Source organism: Castanea sativa, chromosome 1 (genome assembly GCF_040712315.1).
Source record: "Castanea sativa cultivar Marrone di Chiusa Pesio chromosome 1, ASM4071231v1".
Lineage (NCBI taxonomy): Eukaryota > Viridiplantae > Streptophyta > Magnoliopsida > Fagales > Fagaceae > Castanea > Castanea sativa.
Window position 1 is genome coordinate 27,683,890 of NC_134013.1, and position 27,408 is coordinate 27,711,297.

Below are 27,408 nucleotides of genomic sequence, written 5' to 3' on the forward strand. Positions count from 1 at the left end.
GGGTTGAAACCATTAGTTACAACCAAGTTTGTAACCAAACTTTGTTTCACCAGAAAACAATATCACTAACTCAAGTATCAAAGTATTAGGTTGATGCCACACCGGTATCATTCTAAGCTTTCTCTGTTTTTATAGGTATCCCATTGTCCTCTAACCACTGATTCGATTATCACGAACCATTTCATAGGATATTCAAGAGGAAAAAATACATTACATAGCAAAATAACATTTGAAAAATATACATGTTGTACTTACCCACTCATATTTCAAATGGCACAAGATTCATGTCACATGTCAATAACGTGTTGAAATGAAAGCTTATTCTGTGGTTGTGGGATTTGAATGATAAGATATTTAGAATAATTTTAACCATATTGCTTTGTAAAGAAAAGTTTTTGCCATAAAAGAAAAAACCGCATTAAGCAAACTTGGCCTACTTTTGTGGTACTGTCAATGCCATAAAACATGTGCTAATATGTAAATTGGTTACTTTATTTATATTTTAGAATAACTTTGTAACTTTTTTTGATAATCAGAATAACTTTGTAACTAGTAAAAAAGAAAAAAGGAAGATAGAATTGTCAAATCCATGCCAACCACCAATTTGATTATGTCATGAAATTAAGCTTTATACTTTATTTTTTTTCTTTTTTTGACTCCGTAAAGCTTTATACTTGAGATGCACTCTAGCTCCTAAAATTAAAGTTTATCAGTCAGTTGATTTTTCAATTTTAATGTGTATATGATGCCTATGGACTTGGAAAAAATCAAAGGGTGAGATCGGACTATTCTCTTTATAACATCCAAAATGGAAAGGACAAAAAGTAAATACTACTATAATTTAGAATTTAGAGATATTAGAGTTTTTTTTTTTTAAATCCATAGATATTAGAGATTAAAAGCGCTAACCTTTTTTTATATATATACAACATCGAAATTCTACTATAATTTAATCTAAATGTATATGTGTGTCGAAGCTATTATCAGCAAGTCCATCCCCATTCCGTTGGGACCTTTAGAGGCTGAAGCTAAGGCTTTGGAGGAAAGTGTATCTTGTGCATGGGATGTGGGTGTTAGAGATGTGATCTTTGAATGTGACTCCCGAATTGTTATTGATGCAATAAATGATCTTTGTGGGTCATCTACTGCTATTGGTAATATTATAGACGGCATTCGGCAAAAGCTGCAAAACTTCTATAGGACCAAAGTTTCTCATATTTGTCAACAGGGTAATTATCCTGCTCAAATTGTTATTTTATCATTGTAGGCTTTCGTGCTTTATTTAAAATCTGTAGAAAATGCATCTCAATCGGTCGAAAGTGTCTCTCCATCAGTCAAGCAAGACAGATTCTAAATTCTTCTTTCTGCAGCTTGAATATTTTTTAATCTTAACTTGAATCAACTTGAGCAATGTCTAAAACTTTTCTAAGACATAAATATCTTATACTAGAATAGTTTTTGTACTCGGTTTGCCAACTTACATAAAATGAGAACATAAATATTTAATCTTAAATATTTAGAACCTAACAGCTAAGAAGCATGTGTATTTAATTCTTGCTCAAAAATTGGTATCTAATATATACGTATCCATATTGGATACTTCTAAAGTTTCTCTCCAAACTATTTTTGGAGAGAAACCTTCAAACTCTCCTTCTATTTTTTAATAGGATGTGAATTTTGAAATCTAATCGTTAGATTGCATTTTCTTATTATATACTCCATACTTGAAAAGTTTTAAGAAAATCGAAGATCAATAATTATGTCATTAATTAAATATTTAAATTTCAAGTTTTGTGGTATAAAATTATGCATAAAAAATAAATTTATTGCTCGAATAATAAATAATATCCGATTTAAACGAAATTTTACATACGTATCAAAAACATAAAAAACATGCAATCTAAAGGTTAGATTTTCAAAATTCACATCCAATAAAACGTATATAAGGAATTTAAAGGGTTTCTATTCAAATTAGTTTGCAAAGAAACTTTATTCCTTCTAGGATACCACTACATGCATGTCCTAGCTAATTTTTATTTATTATTATTATTCTAAAAAGTGTTGATACATTCAAAATATGCTAGTGATACAACCTTGATACGATTGTAATGCATTTGTAACTCAACCTCCCAATAGTGAGAGATACCCAAAACTTATGAGGATTTTTATTTATATTATATTATATATTGGTTTAAATATTGAACACTTCTATAATTATCTTTATTTACTTTTTTGAATTTTAATTTGTATTCTAAACATCATTTAATAGCTATAGATTCATTTTATTATTCATTATTACTATTAAATTGATATATATTGACCAATGAATTAAACCAAAAATGTGAAAACTTACTCTTGGGTCCCTGCCCACATGCCCTATGTGTAGAAGTAAATGACCATGTGAGGAGCCAAACTAATAAAGTTGGAGAATGTTGAACATTTTGAACTTTTTTGTTACCAATCAAACACTATGAGTCTATGACATTAACATATCATAGAATTAGGCAAGGTCTTGATTGAATCCGTGTATAATATATGCCTCCATTGACCTTGTCACCTTTTTGACCTAAGACGTGAAAATATGAAAGCAATAATACTGTTAATTTCTCTTTTTCTAAGGCCCTAATTTCTTCGTGATTGACCTAACCCCACCTTAGGCACCAAACTTTACCTAGATTTGTGTTCTTTCCCAATTCCCACCATACACATATTAACGGCATTGTCTCCTCTTTTTCTTGAAAATTATTACTATTTGTTTTACAACTTTTTTTAACCCTTAACATATCTATGTTTCTATATGGTTTGACCAATCTCTTGTCACAGCCACATTGTCATCGTTGATTAGTGAACCAATGACTATTTACATATATTTAGGACCTCCATTGACCTTTTGCCTTTCTTTGATTCAACCATGATGAGAAAAAATTGTGAATCATTGTTGTCACAGCAAGCTGTGATATTAAAAGGCCTAAAAACTAGTACCTCTAAAATAGTGAAAAAAATCTTCTTCAAAGAATTAAAATCCTGTCCTCTTTCTCATGCAAGTAACCTTTAACTCTTTAAGAAATGAATATGCAAGAGTGGTTGAAAAGTGAAAAAGATAAAGACCCTTTTGTGTTAGCTTTTTGGCCACCCAACCCGAGTAGAGGTTGATTGAGAAAAGAAGATTCTTTGTGAACTAGACAACGTAGAAAATAGAACCAAAGCTAGGTGGGTGTTTATTGATGTTTGAAACTTCAAACTCAAAACATACAAGCCACGACACATTGAATTTCGTTTTTAATTTAATTATAATGGAAGAGCAGGTGTTGGAGACTGTTTTTACTGGCAATGTGAAGAGTATTATTATTATTAAAGCTTATATTACTATTTTAATTAAAGCTAGCAACCAGTCAGCTTTAATTTTGTCTTTAGCAGAAATTTGAACCGATATGCAAGCAAGTCTACTACACTAAGCCCAAGACTTAGGTTTTAAAAAAAAAAAAAAAATTGAAGCTTGACCTGAAAATTATCCAATGATTAGTCTATGTTAATCATCAATTCATCAATTAAGCAACTAGGTCTAAACCAATAAAATGCACCCCAAAAAAGGGGGGGGAGGAAAGAAACAACAATGCAGCAGGCTAAACAATCTCTGGGCTTATGATCAGTAAGGTTCAAATTCGCTTCTTAAGATTAATCAACACGTCCATTTCCTGCCAAAGCGTTTAGTGAGCTGCTTAATCAGTTGGCACTCAAGAGTCAAGACCCAAAAAAGAATTGGTGCTATCGTGCCCAAAATTGACTCTCTAACAAGATGTTTGCGTATTTGGATTAAAGTCCTTTACGTGGATTAAGAAATGATCCATGCATGAACCCAATAGCTTTTTACTGGACACAAAAATATGAAAGTTAGGCCCGTCTTCACTACAAATCGCTGCTTTTCTTATTTCGTGCCATCTTGCCAAAGTTATCATATTATTACTGACTATATTTCTTGGCATTCTTGCAATATATTGCACAACTTGTCAACTTTGTCTTCAAATCGAAGTAATAAATACCAAAGGGTACCGGTAATATTGGTCAAAATGCTTTGTAGCGGCCAGAAATCTGGTATACTTAACCCTTGAAACATATCGATTTAAATACTAAGTTACTTCAGCAGGTACATTTGATTATTGGTACAAATTCATAAAGGTTTTTTTTCCTTCTTAAACATAAGAGAATAAATTTATTTTGATTTCATATAACGATGAGTATGTTCTTAAAATATAACGAGTTCAACATAATAGTAACAAATTAACATAAAATTGTGTTAACTAGTAACGAAATATTTCACCCCCTAATAAAACAGACATAGTCTCCGATGCAATACTTATAACCTTGCTCCATCATTATCTTCACCCTATCCAACTTATGTTGGAAGCCAATAGTAAAAAAAGCTAACGTAAGCATAGATCCTTTTCTTTTGACTTGCCACGTGTCAAGAAGGGATTGGGTGGCCCTTGGGCCTGGGTTCAAGATGGTGGATTCAATTGAGCTCAGAACTCTAAGCTTTACAAGCCTCTGTTCAGCTGCTACCAATGCACCTTGCGCCCAATATGCACACCAGAGACCAAGGTTGAGAAAAAAACAAGAAATCAATCAAAGTAATACTCTAATAAGAATATCTCATATTCAACAAAAGGAAGAATTTTATATTTAGTTGTAGGAAATTTCTATATTTAGCAGAAAATTTTCTTATATTCAATTGTGGTAATGCCGAAATACAAGATCAATAACCTCAAAGCAGAAAAATGAAACACCTGAAATGGTAGCTTAAGAAATGAGAGTGTAAGTAGGTGGTGTACGCTTATAATAATTCGTGATGAAACACTTCTGTAGCTGTTTGGGAATGGGAGAGTTTATTTAGATAGTCTTGGGGCCAAGCCGCCAAGGGCCGAATTTAGCAAATTGCATAGACTTTATGGGTTCTCCTTCAGCAAAGAGTGATCACCCAACTAGTGCGCGCCCATGTTGCCCTGGGTTGTATTGGGCTGGCTAGGGGAATCAAGAGCCTAGTCCAAATTGAAAATTCACATTAACTAGTCCATTTTTTATTTGGTAAGATCTATATTTATAATCAAATTAGTGAGAGATTGTTTTGGAAAAGATGAAAGCTTTTAGTCTCGGTATTTTTTACAAATAATCTAACTTTTAACTTCTTTTTTTTATTTTAAGCATTTAGTTCTTTGAAAAAACTAGTGAATACTTGAAAACATTCGTTTGAGAAATATTTTTAGAAACTTTTTATGAAAAAAAATAAATAAATAAAAAATAACTGATTTTTTTGACAATTTTTTTATAAATCTCATAAAGACAGTATAAAAATTTTTTAAAAATGATCTATTAACAAACATCATAACTCCTAAGTGTACCCATTAACTGAACAATTTGTTTTTTGTCACGCATTTTAACAAAAATAAAAAGTAAATGTTAATAAAAGTTATTTCTTTTGATAAGCTATGCAAATAAGTCGTGATACCAAAACAGACAATGGGAATCATTTCCCTTTGTAATTTACGAAAAAAGAAAAGAGTAGGAGAGTAGCAGCAGTCCACTGAAGTGATTTTGGTAAACATCAAATCTTCAGGAATCATTTTTATTCTCCCATGTTTTGATTTGTGTCCAAAATGGGACTTTGGGGCAACATTTTCAAAGGCCTGACTCAACCTTTTGTGTCCCAAAGCAAAAGCCTATGTATTTTGCTTAACTCACGTGTCCAAACAAGTCGTAAGCTAGTGTGGTAAACCACAAGGTTGTTACCACGTTATGACGGGGACGTCATATAAAACATCGAAATAAAACCACATGGGTGGACCCAAAAGGTGAGACCTCAAATAGAGGTGGTGTATTGTCATTGGCTGCTAGGGACAATCACACTTTGGCTTTGTCTTGACGCAATCATCTGGTGCTCTAAATATGCATAGCGACTTTAGATCAACGTGGCAAGTGGCAACCAAGCGTTGCAAGATGATAAAGAATTTTTTCCTATTTCATATTTTCTTATTCCTCAACTTTTAAAAAATAATAAAGTAATTTGAAAAACATGTACCTAAAAAAAAAAATTTAAATCTATACTCCAAAAACTTTTCTGCAAAACCAACAAATCTCCTTCAAAGTGTTAACATATTGCACGGCCTGTGTATTATTTCAACAAATTACATAACTCATTAAATAAGTTATGTGGAAAAAAAAATAGACATGAATAATTTTATCAAACCGATTTGGGGGTAAACCTTTTCCTTAAAAAAAAAATAATCATTAACAAAAAATTTCACTAACCATTGAATGACAACTATTGAAGTGGCATGTTATAATTAGTTTCAATAAAAATTTTGTTGATAGTTTGCTCTAATTATAACTTATCACATCAATAATTGTGGGAAAATATATATATATATATATATTTTTATATATATATTTTCTTTTTCTTTTTCTTTTTTTAAATGAAACTTTTCCATCCCGTACTACGCTTGTAAATGAAGCGTACTCGCTGCATCTATGTAAGGAACTCAAGATTAATTTTTCAACAGTAGACCTAACAGTAAGAGTATAAATATAAGTAACTCATCTGAAAAATTATAAAGAAAAACAAAAATAAAAATTCCATGAACCTTATTAGATACAGAGAACATGAAAGCAGAAAGGGACATCCCAACCCCTTTACTTGACAAGCGTCCGAATGGAACAGCTAGTGGGATGTTTCTCTCTAGCAAGTACATTAGAAAATGCTCCTATCAAGACCAGCCTCAGGCCCACACTTTAGATATTCTTTACACCACTTCCCTCACTACATTTCTTATTTTCTTTCAGTTCACACTCCTACAAGCAAAGTCCCAAATCTATTGCTATAAGTTTTATAACTAGTAAATGTTGGCTAAAGTGTGCATTGGTAGCAATAGAGAGTTCACATACTATGGCAAGTAAGAGGAAGAACAAGAACATGCAAAGATTCAATGATGAACAAATCAAGTTGCTGGAAATTATGTTCAAGGAAGAGTCAAGGCCAGAGTCTCGGATAAAACAGAAGCTAGCTAATGAGCTTGGACTACATCCTCGCCAGGTTGCTACTTGGTTCCAAAATAGAAGGGCCAGATTGAAGACTAAGCAGATTGAACGAGAGTACAGCTTATTAAAAGCTAGTTATGACACTCTAGCTTCAAACTTCGAGTCGCTAAAAAGAGAGAATCAGTTATTACTCCATCAGGTACCATTATTTTAGTTGCTAACAATTATTAAGAACAGTTTTTTATTAGAATAAGTGGGGGTGGGGAATTTGAATCCAGATTCTCCCTATAGAGAGAAATGGATGTTATCATTGAGTTACAAGGTTTTTAACATGTTAAGAACAGTTAACTACAAGCAGTTCTGATAAGTATTTTGTGGTACACAAACAGTTGCAGAAACTAAAAAATATGCTGGATAAGCAACATGGAAAAAATGGAAAGAGTAGTGACAGCAACTCAGTGAAAGGAGATTCTACTTCTGAATCAAAAGAGAAGCCCAGCATTCTATCAGATAGTGTCAACCATAACATCAACATGTTTATAGGTGATGCAAATTGTGAAGATGCTGAGTGTACTGAGGAAGAAACCGGCATGCTGAACATAGCAAAACCAATAGAGGGTTCCTTAACATCATCAGAAGATTGGTGCAGTTTTCTTGACCAGTCAAGTGGTAATTCACAATGGTGGGAGTTACAGTTTTGAGTACCCCTACAATTACAGTAGCAAGAATATGTATGAAAATAATATGATCAGCATTGCATTAACACACTGTTCATTTTTGTACAAGCACGCCCAATACCCATTGGTCACTTCACTCACTTTCGAGTTGGTTAACAAAGATGGAAGGAGTCTACTCAAAAATATAAGAATTCCAAAGAACTCAAATAACTAATTAGGATTTAACTGACTCCAGATTCCATAAAGTGCATCCACAACTAAAAAATGACCATCAAAAGAATAACTAAATCCAGGACCTCTACAGTTGTCAGTTCTATAAGTTTAGATTCTCCACCTTATGTCCATGTAGCATATCTCAGTTTACTACAGGTTAAAGAGAAGGGAAATGTTAGGAACACAGCTTTTTTTTTTTTTTTTTGCTCACAGCTTATTTAGATGGTAAATTATGACTGGAAATTGGAGTGACATCACTTTCATATCAACCCACTATTGACACCACTTTATTATAGCCTAATCACAACATGCCATATCGACAAATGTGAACATTTGCATCCCAAGACTTTATTTTAAGCTAGCTTCTAAATCTCTATTTCCTTGGGACTTAAAAATTAAACTTCCATAATTTCTCTCACAATATCTTTAGTTCCCTTTCTGAAAGGTATATTAATTTCCAAAATATTATGCTCGTTATCAAATAATCTCAGAAATATATGCAAGAAAATTCAGGTCCCTTGAAGAAGAACTGAATTTGACTGATAATGAGGAAGTTAGAGCCTTGAAGAGCAAAACTTTTATAATGGCCACACTAAATTGCAATCAGTATTTCTTTAAAGGCTAAATTGCATATTTGGTCCTCAATCTTTGATCTTTGTTTCAAAATCGTCCTTATATTTTAAAATATTTCAAAAAGGTCCTTACTATCATCTAATAGATGGAAAGTACTACCACAACAAACGAAATTAACAAAACCAAGGTCAGTTTGATGACGTTGCATGAATCCTGTTGGCCACATCAACATTTTTCATCCAACAAATGACAATTAGAACCTTTTTTACACAACTATGAAAGTATAGGGACTACAGTGAAACATTGTAAAAGTATAAGGACGATTTGAAATAACAGTAGAAAGTTGAGGACCATATATGCAATCTAACCTTCTTCAAATTAGACGTGGCTTTATGGATGGCTTTAAGAATGGCCATGCATGAGTCTGCATATGGACTCTCTTACTTGCGTATATTACACTGGAACTGTCTATATATCCCCTGAATTAGGATTCCCTTGCTGTGTAACCACATTAATAATTAATGTCATACCACTTAATTTTTCACTCTAACAAAAACACCAAAGATTCTGACATAATGCATTCTACGACTTTGTCCAAAATATACACATTCATTACTAATTACATTCGCTCTCAAATAGTAGGCATGAGAGAGAGAGAGAGAGAGGGAACAAAAATCTAGGAAATCCAAGTTTAAATTACTTGAGTAGAAAACCCCTAACTGCAGTTTATAATTTTTCATCAAACATCAGTTGAACATTTGAATAGTATGCACACTCGTCCACAGAGAATATTATACAAGCTAAAAAGCCAATACATGTCCCATACCTAAACACTTAGATAGCGTTGACATGATCACCACAAATTTCTCTATTAATTACCTTGAATATTTTCAGCCTCATTCAACGTTCTTGGTAGCGTCTTACATTTAAGCCTTAATTTAAGGCAACAACATAGCATATTCTCAATAAAGAAAGTTAACTATAAATAAAAATGAATACTCTATTCTATTATTTCAGTTTTGTAGGTGAAAATTAATCCCATAACATGCTTTACAATTTCCACTCTACAGATCCTACTAATATTGAAAACTAAATTCCTATGTTAGTATGTCCCATAACAACATACTTGGTCCCATTGCTCCTTAGTGTAATGTATCTGAAACAACCCATTAAAATAAAATAAACGCCAAGCAGACACAATTGGATGAGATGTATACTTTTGTAAAATACATTGAAGGGAAAGGAAAAGTTTCCAGTTATTCAAAGTGTACACATACAACGAATGATCTATTTTAAATATTTTCCCCCACAATGATCATTAAAAAAAATTAGAAGTGTGAACATGTCCAAACTTTTTATCAGCACGTATTGAAAAGGAAGTAACTCTGCTATAATAAATCAATGCATCCATCTGGAATTTTAACAACAATCACAAAATTACAGACATGCTAAGAAATGGATATAAACAACCAAAGCAATACTTACATGAACACCTAAAGCTCGGGTTTGACCTTCATATCTCCATTTGGTAACATGCTTTGTGCCTGTGCAAGCCGCTTTGATTCCTGCATTAGATGTAAAAAGCAAAAAAGCTTAATATGCTAAACACAAAACATAAAAAAGAAAAATACACTAGACTTTTCTCCCAGATAGGCTCCAGCTTGGTTTACTTTTAAAGTAAAAGCTGATTAATTACTTGAATCAAGAATTGACTTCAACATTGGGTGTATGAAATTCTCATGCCATACATTCAATTACCAATCTCCATTCAAGATTATACACATAACTGTTGTTAGCATTTTATTCTTCATTGAGTAACATAACTCAAGAAACACAATTGCTTGAGGAATGAGATGCACATCCAGAATCTTCTTAAAGAATCTTCTAAGACAATTTCTTCACATTTTATGCAACAGCAGAAATAATAATACAGAACTAACAAATAAAGAGGTACCCTTCACAATTTTTTTTCTTGATTAGTAAGTTACGTAAGCACTCGGTGGGTTTTGAACCCACAACCTCACTCTCCATCTTGTTATTATGGTAGGAGGAAGTGCCAATTGAACTCTAGCTCATGGGCAAGAGGTAACCTTTTACAAATTGAGTGGTTCTGATCTTATACGTGGCATTAAAGGGAACTGGAGAGAGCAGTTTGTAAGGAGGTTCTTCGCGTTATAATGGCAAAAATAATAATAAATGTTGAATTTAAGAAAATTTATGGAGGGACGTCTACAGAGAACCATTCTAAGAAATTAGTGCATCAATGCAAATATATCTTACAGCGGCAGAGGCTGCACGTATCTCTCTATAAGATTCAACTTCATTAGGAAATGTTTGTTCAAGTTCTTCCAGAAGATGTTTGCGTAAACCCTGAAAAAATGTGTAAGGTCAAAATAAAACCACAAATAAATACAAAATCCAATATTAAATCTCAAATTTACATGAAGAAATATAACTGAAAAAAATTAATTATATAAATGTCATATCAGGAACAAAAGCAACCTTAAAGGCATCAGTTTTGCCTTTGGTGATCTGATTCTTGGCAATACAGCTGTTTATGACATCCCTTGTGAATTCATCTGGATTCTTTCCATCATCAATCAAACTAAAAGAGAAAATAAAATATCAGCAATCAGAAGTAAAGAAAACCTGAATTGGGTTCTAAAAGAACATTTGCAGTTGAAAAAAAAGGCTAATCATGGGAAAAGACTCACTTTAGCACTTCCATAGGAATTTGAATGTTGCACTTCTCAGCTAATTTAACCATGTTGTCAAGCTCCGTTACAAGAGAATTGCTGCAAAACCAAACCCACGGGTTTATGTCTTAGAAAAGGAAGTAAAAAATAAAAAGAACTAATTGCAATAGATAAGACAAAAGAAACATACAGGCGATGGAGAAGAGGAAGCTGAGAGGCAGCATTGAAGGAAGAGACAGTAAGGTAGAGCTGGTGAAGAAGGCCCAAAGTTTTCTGAATAGAGTTGATGACATGGTTCAGGTTTTGCTTTGGATCGTCCACAGCAGGTGTAGCTGCCGTATCATTGGTTTGAGAGATCATCATCCCATTGCCACCACCACCAGTCCCTGCTGTTACTGCACTCTGTGATGAATCCATTGTTGTATTTTACTTCAAAAACCTCACTAAGACTTTCGAAAATGTATCTGTTGCAAAGAAATAAAGAATGTACAATATGAATATAAAGAAATTAAAAGTAGACAATTAATTGTTAAACAATAACTTCCTACAAAAGACAAACATTTTAAGGAAACTACAAAAATAATTCAATCAATAAAATAAAGAACATGCCTGAATATATATGCACAAAAAAAAAAAAAAATTGTCTTAAAGGTATATTTAAATGGATTTTTATCCAATCCTCTCATTCAATTTTCCATTATTTAAGAAGCAATTTTTTTTTTTTTTTTTTTTTGGATAGGTAAGAAAAATTATATTAAGAGGAAACTAGTCCATTAAAGAAATGAAGTAGGCAAAGAAAATATGTACAAGAAGCAAAAAAGAAAATAAAAAAAATTATGTGCAAGAAGAAAGGGAAGCTAAGAATAGTATAGATTCCCTAGAAGTAAATCCCCACGTACATGACCAATCAAACAAGTTTCCGGCAAATAAAGCTAGGAGCTTGTCCCCGGGAAGCAAAAGAATTTTAAGAGAACAAAGTTGACTCAACTAGTGATTTAATGATTATTTTAAAAAACCATCATTTATTAAAGGGAAAATCACAGCACCCTCCCATGAGGTTTTACAAATACACTACCAGGGAACATTTCATGAAATGACACTCCAAACTCCTTTAAGGCTCATACCCTCTCAAACTGTTATTTTATCAACAGGATATTCAATTTTTAAAACAGATTCTTACCCAGACAATTCACAAAATGACACTCTCCTCCCTTGAGGTTTGTGGAAGACTGACACTCCCCCTTAGGTATGTATAAATTAATAGAAATCTTATTTTAAAATAGAAATATTCCATTAATGAAAACTAAACTTTTACATTTATATAAACCTCATGTCACAACCCAAACCCGAATTCCGGATTTGCAACCATGAGTGGCATGTTAATATCAAGCCTAAACTTGATACGCTAAACTTGTATGCAATTTTTTTTTTAACTTCTTACTACTTGCTAGTCAGAGCATCTAACCTCAACCTTTTTCTCCAATGGATAACAAAGCCATCAATTATTTAAAATATCACAAGTTCACAACATAAAATCTCAAATTACATCAAAGGTTCCAACTCTCAACAATTGATTTTGATTCTCAGGTACAAAATCGCTACAGAAATAAGCGCAAATGTAACACTATTCAGCTCACTAAATAGTTTTTAAAACAGGTGAGCTGAAAGACTTAGGCCTCGTTTGGGAGGAGGGAATGAAATGGAATGGAAAGAAATAAAAAGAATAATTTTAGAATATTCTTCCCTTCCCTTATTTAGGAGTTTTAATGGAGGGAATAGAAAGTCCATTCCCTTATTTCAGAGTTTAAGTGAGAAGGAATAGAATAAGTAGAATGGAACACTCATTTTTCTCTATTCTCTTAAAACCTCAAATTTTCATTCCCCCGAAATTGAGAAAAATGAGAGAGAATGAAATTAGATTTAATGATTTTTTTTACTAAACTCCCAAAATACCCCTATATATTCAACCCTTTATTTTAAAATAGGAGTCTAATAGTAATATTTACTTAATTCCATTCCATTTCATTCTTTTCCATTCCTTTCCCTTACTTAAATACATTCCATTCCATTCATATCTATTCCCTTAAAATAATTCCATTCCATTCTATTTTATTCCCTTATGAACTCCCAAACAAAGCCTTAGCAAGGAGGGTTAGGGAGCATGAAAATTTAGAAAGAAAACATGAATGCATGTATATCAAAGGCTTTTCTTAATACGTGGATATGCTTCAAGATAAAATTCTTTGAACATGCAGAAATAATTTTTCATAAACTTTATATACAAATCTTTTACATAACTTTGAAAAGTAACTTGCATACTTTCTTTAAAAAATAAATTTCAACACATAAAAAAAAATAAAAAAAATAAAAAAACACTTTCCTTAAAAAACTATATCTTATTATATATATAGCAACCATTTTTCCTTAGAAGATTTTTTTTTTTTTTAATAAGTATTTTCTCGTGAGAATACTTTTTAAGACCTGATGTGGAAAACTCTTACTTCAAAACTTATTAACATCATCATATTTCATGATTTAACATCCTAACACATTTCCTGATCACTTTAAAATATAATTGTTGATAATTAAATAATTAATAATTTCCTTTACCATAACATAAAACATAAATATTTATAATGTAACTTTGGTCAATCTGTCGAGTAAGCATGTAAAGCATGAGGCATCCAATTCTCTTGGGCCAGGCATCCAATAGTGTCCCTAAAGTGTCGGGTATTCCCAAGTACATAAATGCTCATATCCTCAATCACAAATGGCCTTGGCCCCTCATGATGATCCTTCATCAATCGTAAAGATGATCAGCATCCACCCAAGTTGGTCATGACCAAACAAAGGTAGGCTACTTCATTCATCTCACAATTTGGCCTAGGCCACATTCCATGGAAAGCCCGTACCGTTATCCCTACCGGAGAAGTTCATATCATGTCATGACCTTCCAAATATTTTAAAACATAGTTTCCCTTAGCTCAGAGCAGAAGAAACGCAGGGCTAAACTTGAAGGAGCTCAATCCTGGGTACTAGGAACACCTAATCCAAAGATTAAAGCTTAATATTCTTAGTTCATTAATTTAAGGAAATCAACATATAACTCTTGACCTAAAACACTCATGCAACTCAAGAAAATCCTAACCCACCTAAAGAAGGTTCCCCAAAAAAGCAAGTTACATACATCAAACAATTTAACATCCTACTTCAAAACATGCAGTTAACAAAGCAACACCACACATCATTCATGAAATTGAGAATTATTAAAAATAGAGGTAAAAAGCTTGTGCCTTTCCTTTGGGACCTAAAACAAAACAAAGGAATAATAAAATTCAACTAAGTAGTAACTTTTTTTTTTTTGATAGGCAACGAAAAAATTATATTAATTAAGAATAAAGTAGCCAACCCGAGTACATTGGGGATGTACTATGGGGGCAAAAATCAAGAACCAAAATTACAATGATCAAGTAAAGCAGGAAGGGAAAAACAAGAAAAATGCGACAAAAGCACACTCCAAACAAGGAGAGTAAGCAAGAAAAAAGACTTAATCTCTAGCAAAGACCTCTCACATCCCTCAAAGCATCTTGCATTCATTTCCCTCCAAATAAACCACATCAAGCAATGAGGGGCCAGTCTCCAAAAATCTATATTGCGATGTCGCTTGAATTTACGTTGCCAACACTCAAACAACTCAAAAACCTTTGGAAGGTTTTGAGGAGCAAATCACGGGTTTGTTTTTAGCATTAGAGGCCAGGACAAAAAATAAACAACCTGTGGTGGGTGATCAGAAGAAGCTGGAAAAATCAGGGCAGAAAGGTCAATGAGAATTGAAAATTTTAAGGAGTTGTTTTAATGTTGAGTATGGTTCAACTACATTGGCATTACATTTGATAGTAAAGGCCTCAAATTCAACATGGAAACCTTTGTCTCCTATTTAATCATGCTCCAGAGCTAATCTGATCTCAAATGTCAAGGCTACAATAATCATTTCAAAACTTAAGCCACAATAGTCTAAAATTTATTTTACTTTGGAAAATACTCCTTTATCTTTCACAATATTTTTTCTGCTAACAATAACCCTCCAATGAAGAAATATAAAGAAAACACATCATAAACATTTCTCTAGACATGTTAACAATTCACTAATCTTAGTTCAAATTTAGAGGGTCCAAAACACGTGGAAGCAAACTTATATCTAAACTACACGTTATTTCCTGTCCATGAAATGAAGATGAATACCCAATTTACTCACTGTCAAACAAGAGTGGCAGTGTAGTTATAAAATAAACCTACTTACAAATTCAAATTTGAAAAGTGAATATGAAACCAAAATCATATAAACAAATAAAAACCTAACTTTGGCACCAAAGCAACCCCTAATCAATTTCATACACTTCCAAATAGCACCCTAGTGCTGATTTTCTATTATAAGGATGTAGTCAAGTTTTCACTTTTCACTGTAACTTAGCTACATTATTAAGCTGGTTCCTACCAATCTCCTTGTTTCCCATTCCTTTAGCAACTCCAACATACATCTAGAAATCTTTGAAAACTCATTCAATTACTAAACTCTAAAAGCATCAAGTCATTAACACCAAGGGATCTAAATAAATAAATATATATATATATATATAACTAGCCATTTCTATCAACAAACAAGACAATAATTAGCATGAACCTATTGCCTATCATCTCATAACATATTATGTCAATAGACAGAGATTCTGCCCTTGACACAGTGACATAAAGACATTTGCCAACAAGGAGATTTAGTTCATAGGCCAATAATGCCTTTTGGGTGATGCAAAACAAAAACTAATCTAATCATATTTGGGCAAATTTTAAGTTTCTTGACATTATTTCAATCAATGTAAATTCACAGATTCAGTAGAAGATGATTAGGAGTTTTATCTTACAACCCACAATTTGAAAATAGTTAATAACATTAAAAGAGTTGAAAACCCAGGCAACTCGGGAGTTCCGACCATCAATAGATCTACAAAATTCAAAATTGGATCTTAAGAACAATAAACCCAAGTCTTGAAGGTATAGTTTTATGGTCCATTTGGTTGAAGGGGTGGAAAATGGGGAAGGGATAGAAAATTGGGAGGATAGAAGAGATTTAGTTCTCTCATATTTGTTTGGTTGGGAGGATGAAAAAGTGGAGAGATGGAAAATGAAGTTGGTATAAATTTACAATTATGTTCCTATTAGATAAAACAAAAAGTAATACATTTTTTTTAATTAAAAAATTGTGTACAGACACTTCAATTTTATTTTTTATTTTTAAAAAAAGACCACAAGCCAAAGGAACGGATAAAAGCAAAAGGAATAAAAAGACAAAAAGTGGAACAAAAAAAGAAACCAAAACCAGCAAACATTGATAATAGAAGAAACAAAGGAAAAAAAAATAAAGATAAGATTAAAAAGTTGCTAGTTGCTAGTTGTTGGGGGAAGGAAAATCTTCCCCATTTTCTCTTGCATTTTCTCTCCATTTTGTAGAGATTAAGTTTTTGTGGACCTTAGGGAAAACAGCCGGGCCCCACCAATTTTCTCTCCTCCTCCTCCCCCTCCCAACCATTTTCTCTCCTTTTTCCATCCCCCCAAAATCATCCCAACCAAACATACCCTTACATCCTCAATATAACCCAAGAAGCAATCAAATTTATTTCATAACTAATATGAAGAAAAGAGCTTTTACCTAGTCGTTGTAAAGGACCAAAAATAACATGGCCTGGTGGTTATTGCTTTTAGAGAGGATAATAGATGACGGTGGATTAGTTTGAAATTGAGATGGAGGGGAATTGGGGCTGAAATTGAAAATGAGATGGAGAGTGAGGAGAAGAAAGAAAGAGATAAGCAAAAGGTTAGGATGTTACACCTCAAGGGGGCAGTGTTATTTATATAATGGAACTCAAACTACATAAAATAATTATAATTATATAATCTCCCTAATTTAACTATATAGTTAGGTCGGGATGTTACACCTCAAGGGGGCAATGTTATTTCATGAAATGTTTGGGGGGAGTGTCATTTAATAAAACCTCATGGGAGGTTGGTGTAATTTATTCTTTATTAAATGAATCCTGTTGGCTTCAATACCACATGTGGACCAATCGGCAACATCAAACATCATTTATATCTACACAATAATATTTTTGACTGACTTGACTCCAGAATTCTAAGATATTTGCATAAAATCTATAGTATCAAAGGTGCATTAATAACATTTCAACAGCCACTTTTCTGTAACATTTACTTTTTAGTCTCCCCCCAGTTTTTACACAATCAAACAGATGAAGATCACTGCGACACTGCCAAACTTATCCAGCCCCTCTAACAGTACATTAACATTTGCCCATTCCCATAATGCAGTAATCATGTTGAAGAATTACCTAGAAGTACGTTGACAGAAAAAAAAAAATCTAAATTTGATATTTTTTAGATACAATACTCTTTCAGGCCAACTTCTCTTAAATTTTAAAAAAATTTGTACCTCCATCATTTCTAAATAAAACAAATCAAAAAAAAAAAAAAAACACCTGGGACAGGACTATCTAATAAAAGGCCTAAAGCCGGAAGTGACCAAAGAAACCAATCATGTTCTAGTAAGAAATCTTGCAAGAGCAAGGTGAAGGGTGAGATCATGGGTTGAAGCATGTGTAACTTACCAATCAGGGAAAAAAATCATAATCGTTTAGAAGGAAAAAAAAAAAAACCAACAACTGAGTTTTCATTGTCCATTTCACAGGGTCTGGTGGAGCATGAAAACTCTAATAAAAATTTCCCTATATAATTACAGTTTCCTACAACTTAGTAGGTCGGTGACCGCAATATCACTCCACATCAAGTACCAATAAACCAACCTAAATTTGTGTTAAAGAATGTATTAAAACACCTAAATTTCCAGTGGCCATAAATGGAGGTTTGACTGGCTACTTCAAAGGAGGCAAGATCAAAAAGGTGTTGGATGAATTTAAGGCCTTCTCAGGGTGGGAAGCTAAAGAACAGAAAACTGAAAATTTTTGTGCAGGTACTTCCCCTATCCTTAAACAGAAGATTCCTATTTTTATTCACTTCAAAGAAGCTAATCTCCTAGTTAGATATTTTGGAAATCAGAATGCCTCTCATCTTGGGTGGGCTAAGTTATTGTAGAGTCATAGACCTCCACTTGATAATATTACAACTAGAATGATTTTTTCCCTTTTTGGACTTCAAAAAATTTGCCCTTTGCTGGAAGATTAGAGCTTCTTCAGTTGGTTTTGTACAGCATCCAAAAATTTTGGCCTGGGATGTTTAAACTGCCTAAAAAGGTCATCAAGATTGTTGAACAAAAGCTATACAAATTTTTGTAGAATGGTCCTGATGAAGCAGCAGGCAATGCCAAAGTTGCTTGGGAAAGCATTTGTGTTTCTAAGGAGGGTGAGTTAGGCTTGAAGGGGATTGAGGAGTGGAATAAGCTGGCTTGTTTGAAACACATCTGGAACCTCTTTGCTCAAGCAAGTTCAATTTGGGTGGCATGGATTCATATAAAACATATTGAAGGGGAAGACTTTTGGTGTGTCAAGGCATCCAAGACAGTAAATGGGATTGGAAAAAATTACTGAAGTTAAAGAGGAATGGCAGAAATATCTGAAATTTTCTATTGGAGATGGATCCCAAATATCCTTTGGCATGATTTGTGGCACCCAGATGGAATTTTATATGAAAAAAACAAAATTGGCTAGGGTCATTTATGATGCTGCTAGTAGTATGGATACAAAGCTGGCTAGCATGTCGAGGGATGGGGATTGGAGATGAAACCTGCAAGATCATATGAGTTTGTAGCCATTCAAAGAAAATTTTGCTTGGTTGAGAATGGAGATAAAGACTAGCCTATGTGGCTAACCTCAAAGAAAGGTTAATTCAATTGTGCCATGACTTGGTGTGCAGTCAGAGTGAAAAGGCAACAATTCCATGGTGGAAACTAATTTGGTTTCTCATAGCTATATCAAAGGATGCTTTCATAGATGGCTAGTGTTTAAAAGTAGACTTCGCACTCATGATAGGTTCCATCAATGGGGCAACAGTGGGGGTTTTTTTTTTTTTAAGGGTCTTGAAGAGAAGAGATCATTTATTCTTTGATTACTTGATCGCTTTCTAAAAGCATAAGGAGTGAAGTGATGGTATGGTCAACTGGGGATTGCAAAATTAGAAGGGCAATAATCTTAAGGAAGTGTTATGCAAGTTGAGCTGGGAGGTAGTCATGTATCATGTTTGGATCCAGCATAATGCCAGAATCCAAGCTGGGAATCTAAAGAGTGAAGAGTCCATTATCCAGGCCATAAAATGGGAAGTTAAAGACTCATGTTCAGTCTGAATGAGGCTTCAAAAACACCATCTGTAACAAACTCCTATGCTGTACTTATCTCACCATAAAGGGTTTAGATTTCAAGTATTTTTTTAAGTTCAAAATTATACACAAAACATGAATAATGGATCAGATAGTAAATAACATCCAGTTAACACAAAATTTGGCATGCACATTAAGAACAAAGAGAATACATAATCCAATGGTGTAATTCTCAAACTATTAATATGATATAAAAAATATATATATTAAAAAAATAAAAAACAAAAAAAGTTATGAAGTAGTGTAACCTTGCATGTTACAACAGGCGGTGGCCGAAAACAAGACCAATCAACAAACTGACACCCCCAAAATTTTTCATAGCTTCTAATTTAGATTGTTAAAGGCACAACATAAGATCAGCCCTCAATCTCCTTTAAAAAAAAAAAATCTAACCATTTACTAACTAAATTGAGAAAAAACCAAAACATAGCACTGATTTCACAGAATATTTATACAAAGAAATAAGAAAACTCAGAGAAAAATTGACTAGAAACATAAAGAAATAAGAAAATATAGGAGTACAAATTGAAGTTGTGTTTGTTGTTTTCTCAGATCTTTGGAAGGACTCACCTGAGCGAGCGAGAGAGAGAGAGAGAGAGAGAGAGAGAGGCTCCAACTGAGAGACCTAGCTTGAGAGAGAAACAATGGGGGAGGGTTAGACAGTTTAGTGTAAAAGGAAAAGGTTATATATGTACATACATAGGGAAGTTCGAGAAAGGAACGGAAAATCGATTGGACTTACAAATTTGGTTCGAATTGAAGAAGTCCAACAAAGAAGACAGAGTTGCCGGAGTATTCTTTTCTTGTTGACTACGAGGTTCGATAGGTAGTCGCCGGAGTGTTCTTTTCTTGCCGTCGTTGGAGGGATTCACAGACTCGATAAGTAATCCTGTTGGGGTTTTTGGATTTGGTGGAGGAGATTTGGTTTGAGTGGGTTTCAAGTTTCAACAGGGCAAAAAAAAAAAAAAACCAAAGATATTGACGGTGTCAAACATTCTTTGCTCTGTTAATTTTTTTTTTTTTTTTTTTTAACTAATAGACATTGGGATTTTTTAAAAGAAGAATGCATACCATTTTTAGAACACTTTCGCAACAAATTCTAATTCTTAAGCCTAGTTTGGAAGTAGGGAATGAAATGGAATGGAAATGAATGAAAAAAATAATTTTAGAATATTCTTCCCTTCCCTTGTTTGGGAGTTTTAATGGAGGGAATAGAAAGTTCATTTCCTTGTTTATGAGTTTAAGTGGGAGAGAATGGAATGAGTAGGAGGAAACACTCATTCCTCTCTATTTCCTTAAAATTTCAAATTTTCATTCCCCCTGAAATTGGGAGGAATGGGAGGGAATGGAATTAGATTTAATGAATTTTTTACTAAAACTCTCAAAATATCCCTATATATTCAACCCTTTATTTTAAAATAGGGGTCTAATAGTAATATTGTCATAAAATAATTTCATTACATTCCTTCCATGTTACTCTCAAACAAGATTACTTACATTCTATTCATTTTCATTCCTTTATTTTAAAACATTCAATCAAGGTTACTTAATTCCATTCCATTCCATTCTTTTCTTTTTCATTCATTTCCCTTACTTAAATACATTCCATTCCATTTCTTTCTTTTCCATTATCTTATGATCATTCCATTCTATTCTCTTCCCTTATGAACTCCCAAACGGAGCCTTAGACTTCGTTTGTGAGGAGGGAATGGAAATGAATGAAAAGAATAATTTTAAAATATTCTTTCCTTCCCTTGTTTGGGATTTTTAATGGAGGGAATGGAAAGTTCATTCCCTTATTTGGTAATTTAAGTGGGAGGGAATGGAATGGGTAAGAGGGAACACTCATTCCTCTCTATTCCCTTAAAACCTCAAATTTTCATTCCCCCCAAAATTAAGAGGAATGGGAGATAATGGAATCAGATTTAATGAATTTTTAAGTAAAACTCCCAAAATGCCCCTATATATTCAACCTTTTATTTTAAAATAGGGGTTTAATAGTAAAATTATCATAAAATGATTCCATTCCATTCCCTCCATGTTACTCCCAAACAAGATTACTTACATTTCATTCATTTCCATTACTTTATTTTAAAACATCCAATCAAGAATACTTAATTTCATTACATTTCATTCTTTTCCATTCATTTCCCTTACTTAAATACATTCCATTCCATTCCATTTGCTTATGATCATTCCATTCCGTTCCATTCCCTTATGAACTCTCAAACGAAGCCTTAATGTTGGGGTTTATGAAGTCTAGTTATGTTTGATCCAGTTGACGACCTGACTCAACCCGAATAATGTTACGTGGTTTTTAATGAGAGATTTTATGAGGCTTAGACCATGGAGCAGAGGCTTAGGCCGATAGGCCCAAGCCGTAGCGCTCTCTAGAAAAAAAAATTTGGTCCATTTTGTAGCCCATTGTGAATCTTGTGCACAAGATATAGAAAACGCTATTTTGGTAATTAGGGTTTTGGTTGTTGTTTTTAAGAGAGTGAAAAACTGTAGCCGCACTTTGTATTTTTCCCTAATAATAGTGAAATACTTGCAACTCCGTGGACGTAAGCAAATTATCGAACCACGTAAAAACTGTCTTGTGTGTGTGATTATTTTTCTTTGGCGTGTGTTTTCTCTATTTTTTGTTTCTCACAAGTTTAGGAATTTCATGTTAATTCCCTACACTTAAGTGGTAGGTTGTTATTTTTTTTTTTTATGGAAGTGGTAGGTTGTTATTGATTGTTGTGGGTGGAAAAAAAAAAGTAATGTAAGTTATGGATTTTAAAAAAAGTGTGTTGTGTGTGTGTTTGTTTCTAAAAAAAAAAGAATGAGTAATTGACCCACATTGCTTAAAAAAGTGTATTCTATGTCTCCCCTCCCTTAAAAGTTACTATAGCTTTTGAGTGGAGTTTGTGGTATGCATTTGTGTTAGAACCCTGAGAAATGCTACATCTACAATATTTTTACAATAGTTTCACAACAAATCTTAGGTGTCAAATTATTATAGGTTTTTAATTTGAAGTTATCACTAAAATTACTTTCTTGTCTACTACTAATAATTTGTCACCTAAAATTTGTCATGAAAGTGTTATAAAAATGTCATGGACGTATCATTTCTCCGGGAAAAAAAAAATCACAACTTTTACTATAATGGTCCATGTGGGAGATTGTAAGTAATGGAAAAAAAAATGTTGTGGATACATGTGAAAGTGACAAACAACCAGCCACAATCTGTCACATAAGGTAATTGTGGCAAAAGTTGTAACTTTTTTATATGGTACTAAAATTACTTTTAAACCTATAAAAGATTTTAAAAAGAAAAAGAATTACTTTTTATAAATTTTGCTTTCTTTAACTTTTTTTTCTCAATTTTTTTTTATAAGTTATAGCAGCTTTCTCATAGAGTGGACTTTATAAATGTGGGATCCCCATGGGAGATAGATACTAACAAAAAATATCACATCTTTTTATAAGGACTTGTGGAAGCAATAGTATGTGATCTAATACCCCACCCATATAATTTGTTAATTTCTTTTAATAATTCGATAGTTACAAAAATGGGAGATGGGGGATTTACATCCTAAACGTTTTTGCTTGAAACACCAAGAAAAAAGAGAAGTATTGAAACTAGCTTATTAGAAAATCAATCAGCCAAAATAACCATGAGCAACTATTATGTTTTAAGTTTCTTCCTATTGACAAAATTTGTAACATTCATTAGCGGGTTGATTTTCAGTGGTTTCTCTAATCAAACTAAAGTTACCAAGAAACCATGCATAACACTTTTTTATTTTTTATTTTTTTGATACCAAAGAAAACAAATACAAGATCCACGTTAGAATACATTAGGAGAGATCCAGTAATAATGGATCGGGTTGTGAATAGCTAGAGAAGCAACTTCTAACACATTACACATGATAGGTCTTGGCACAAAAATAGTGTGAAAGTTTAAACGGAAGAGTTAGAAAAATGCATAGCACTTAATAAAGAGATACCAAATACACCAACTACACCTAATATTTCAACTAACATGTGAAATGGTTGACTATTGACAATTTGTTAATTTCTTTCAATTCTACAAATGTCATACATTTTCATTTAAAACCAAACAGATCATTGAGAGAGAGAGAGAGAGAGAGAGAGATCATATTCATAATCATACCTCAAACTTGTGAGGATCTTTTGAGTTTTGACTTAGGAAGAGGGACATTTGGGTCTTTCGAATTGGTGTCACTTAAGCAAGAGTCATGTGATTTGCATGTGTTTGGATTTTTTGTCCAATATAATAACAAAATTGATATCGGGGTGCAAAGTATAATACGGTTTATAGTTTAGGGTGATAAAATATAATTTCTAAAAAAAAAAAACTAGTATCTAATCCAAACCACCCAAAATCTTAAATTTATCAAAGTAGTAAAAAATCATTCATATTTTTTGCTCAAATCTCGTCTTCTCCTGTTGAAGCATCAAGTGAAGAAGGTGATGAAGCCTTGGGTTGTAGAAACAAGGGTTGTCAAGAAATAAAAGAAGCAGAAAACGGCAACGTTTCAATTAAAAAGAAGAAAAGTAGATTGAAGAAAATGGTATCGTTAGACTAAAAGTACAGCTATCATGCATTTGTTTTGTATTACTATAAATAGAATACATGTGTAGGGTTCTGATTTGGTTACTCTCTTTGTTAGTTAGAAAGTCTGCGCGTATATATAAGAAGAACAAGTCTGCAAATTAGCTTGAGCTTTTAGATTTTTCTCATATCAATAAAATTCTCATTTCTATTTAGAAAAGCTATCAATTTTACATGGTATCAAAGCTTCCAAAGCTCATTAATGGCGTCCAACATTGCTACAGACTCTGAAACACCATCAATAGATCCTTCACTTTCCACAAATCCTTCATTGGCTACAAATTGTAGATCAAATTCAACTCTTTCAATAGATGATCAAAATTCCAATCCATCAAGCCCTTACTTCCTTCCACCTTCGGACAATTTTGTGGTTCTTGTTTCGCACCACCTACGGGTCCTGAGAATTACCTGAGTTGGTCGAGAGCTGTGTTTCTCAATGGCCAAATCTCCATGCCTGATCCATCTTCATCTTCATCTCTATACAATGCTCGACACATATCAAACACCACCATCTCTCTTGGCTGGTGAATTCCTTGAGCAAAGGGCTTCAATCTAGTGTGATGTACATTCACATTGCAAGGGATTTATGGATCAACATGCATGATATGTTTTCTCAGCCAAATGCTCCAAGATTCTTTGAAGTTCAGAAAGAAATTTCAAAGCTTTCCCAAGGTTAGATCTCAGTGAGTTCTTATCTTACAAGATTCAAGATTTTGAGAAATGAACTTGTGAATTATCAAGCATTTCCTACCTGCACCTACACTTGCACTTGCACTTGTGGTTCTCAAAAATTTCAGTTAGATGCACAAAAAATGACTAAGTTTTTCATTTTCTTATGGGGCTTAATGATAGCTATGCTAATCTTAGAAGTCAAATTCTAATAACTGAGCTTCTTCCTGGCATTAATAGAGTTTACTCCTTGATTTTGCAAGAAAAGAAACATAGGCAGATTGGACAAGCAAATATGGTATTTGAACCAACTGCTTTGTATGCTAATAATAACTCAAATGCCAAGGGTCATCAAGGACAAACCAATCATAGTGGGAATCAGCAAGGGCATCAAGGTAGTAATCATGGGGATATGGTGGAAAATGAGGGAATACAAAGAAAGAGAGATCTGCTTGTACTTACTATGGAATTGTAGGCCATATCGCTGATAAATGCTCCAAATTGCATGGTTATCCACTAGGTTATAAGCTTTAAGGGAAATCTTCTACTAATCAAGTTTCTAGTGCAAGAATTTTGGGAATTTCTCTCCCAATCCTAGCAGTTTTGGATATTTCAATTCTCAACCATTCCTGGTTTTCCTACCAAGTTGAGATGATGAATTATTCACCACAATATTCTGGCACACAGTCACAACCTCAATTCAATATGCCTAAGTGCCCAATCACTTCCCAATGTGAGCAATTGTTGTCCTTCCTTGCTTCTCAATATTTCAAAGAAGCTTCTAAGCATCAAGCTACACCTGCTCATCAAGTAGCTTCAATCTTGTCACCACTTGCAAATGTTACTGCTAGCACTAGTGCTTCTCTACCACCTCATTTCACCAACAACTTCTCAGGTATTCCCTTTTGGTTACCACCAAATCTATCTCATTCTATATCTTTTGCCTAGTATGTTGATAGAGAAGCATATAAACCCTAAGATTGGATTATAGATACTAGTCCTACCAATCATATGGTGCACTCAATTTTTTGTTTCACCATTACCTCCACCATAAACACCTATATCTACCTTCCTAATGGAGAAAGGGCTTTAGTAATACACATTGGCACGGTTCACATTTCAAGAAAATTAGTACTTTATGGAGTTTTGTGTGTTCCTTCTTTTACTTTCAACCTTATCTCAATCAGTCAGCTTACCAAAACTTTAATTTCTTGTCCTGTTTTTCTTGGTTCTTTTTGCTTTATCCAGGACCTAGTTCACTAGAAGATGATTGAACTAGGTAAAGCAAGAAGAGGTCTACATCTATTGCAGCACAATTCTCTATCATCGTCTATGCTTGTTGTTTGTTCATCATCTCAAACTCCTACTTCTATTCAATCCTACTACAAACTTTACTACTGTAACTTCTTATCTGTGGCACTTTCGTTTAGGGCATCCTTCTCATGCCAAGCTATCTTTGTTGAATAAATCTATATATGGTTTGACAGTAAATAAATCACATTGTTGCGATATTTGTCATCTTGCTAAACAAAAGAGATTATCTTTTCCCTCTGGTATTCATGTTTCCAATGATGTTTTTGATTTGAAACATTGTGATCTATGGGGTCCTTTTTTTTTGTTTCTACCATTGATGGTTATAGATATTTCCTCACCATTGTGGATGATAACTCTAGGTGCACTTAGATTTATTTACTTAAATCCAAGGCAGAAACACAAGCCTTAATTCAACATTTTTCAATCATGGTTTGAAACTCAATTTGGTGCAAAAATCAAATGTATTAGAAGTGTCAATGGCAGAGAATTTTCTATGAAATATTTTTAAAAAAACTAAAGTATACTGCATCAGTTTTGTGTTGATACTCCTCAACAAAATGCCATTGTAGAAAGAAAGTATCAACGCATTTTTAATGTTGCTAGAGCCTTAAGATTTCAATCTTTTGTTCCTTCGAAACTGTGGGGTGATGGTGTTCTTACAGCAGTCTACCTTATAAACAGGTTACTTTCAAAGCACTTAGGGAACAAAACTCCTTATGAAATGCTTTTTAAGCAATCCTTCATATAATCATCTTAAAACTTTTGGTTGCCTATGCAATATTTTTACACTTTCTCATAACATACATAAGTTTGCACCAAGGGCAAAAAAAATGTGTTTTTTTAGGATATCCCATTGGTGTTAACATTTATAAGGTATTGGACACTAATACCATTTCTGTTTCTAGAGATATAATCTTTTATGAATCAATCTTTGCTTTTGCTACTCTTCCAAATTCAACCAATTCACCTTCAAATGCTTTTCTTGATACTTTTGTGATTCCTCATTGTGTACCTGATAGCTCTTTCTTAGACTCTTTTCTCTTACAATCTATTCCTTTGCAGAATTCTGTTGAAATTTTCAATGCTTCTGGAGACGTTTCAGGTTCTGCAGATGCTTAGCATTCTGCATATCTCAATTCTGCAAAACCAGGGGTGTCAATGTTTGACCCAACCTGCGAACATGACACGAACCTGACACGGGTTTTTGCGGATTAGGGT

General features: G+C 33.3%; 2 protein-coding genes across 9 annotated transcripts; one reads left to right on the top strand and one right to left on the bottom strand.

Moving 5' to 3' along the window:
• Window positions 1-6,441: 6,441 nt before the first annotated feature.
• On the bottom strand, window positions 6,442-20,552 carry LOC142621525 (mediator of RNA polymerase II transcription subunit 10b-like). 8 transcript variants are annotated; one of them, XM_075794802.1, is made up of 8 exons: window positions 20,326-20,552; window positions 20,154-20,208; window positions 11,379-11,652; window positions 11,207-11,287; window positions 10,995-11,097; window positions 10,773-10,862; window positions 9,978-10,057; window positions 6,442-6,843 (listed from the first exon to the last, which is right to left on the bottom strand). In XM_075794802.1, the coding sequence occupies exons 3-7, from the start codon at window positions 11,603-11,605 to the stop codon at window positions 9,986-9,988; spliced, it is 573 nt and encodes a 190-aa protein (XP_075650917.1). In that variant the 5' UTR covers window positions 11,606-11,652; window positions 20,154-20,208; window positions 20,326-20,552; the 3' UTR covers window positions 6,442-6,843; window positions 9,978-9,985. The 8 variants fall into 8 exon arrangements, with proteins under 8 accessions (XP_075650917.1, XP_075650914.1, XP_075650911.1 ...); XM_075794799.1 differs by lacking the exon at window positions 6,442-6,843 and adding an exon at window positions 7,054-7,195; XM_075794796.1 differs by lacking the exon at window positions 6,442-6,843 and adding an exon at window positions 7,238-7,736.
• Window positions 6,840-7,792, top strand: LOC142621524 (uncharacterized). The gene is made up of 2 exons (XM_075794794.1): window positions 6,840-7,228; window positions 7,419-7,792. The coding sequence occupies exons 1-2, from the start codon at window positions 6,938-6,940 to the stop codon at window positions 7,728-7,730; spliced, it is 603 nt and encodes a 200-aa protein (XP_075650909.1). The 5' UTR covers window positions 6,840-6,937; the 3' UTR covers window positions 7,731-7,792.
• Window positions 20,553-27,408: the final 6,856 nt, after the last annotated feature.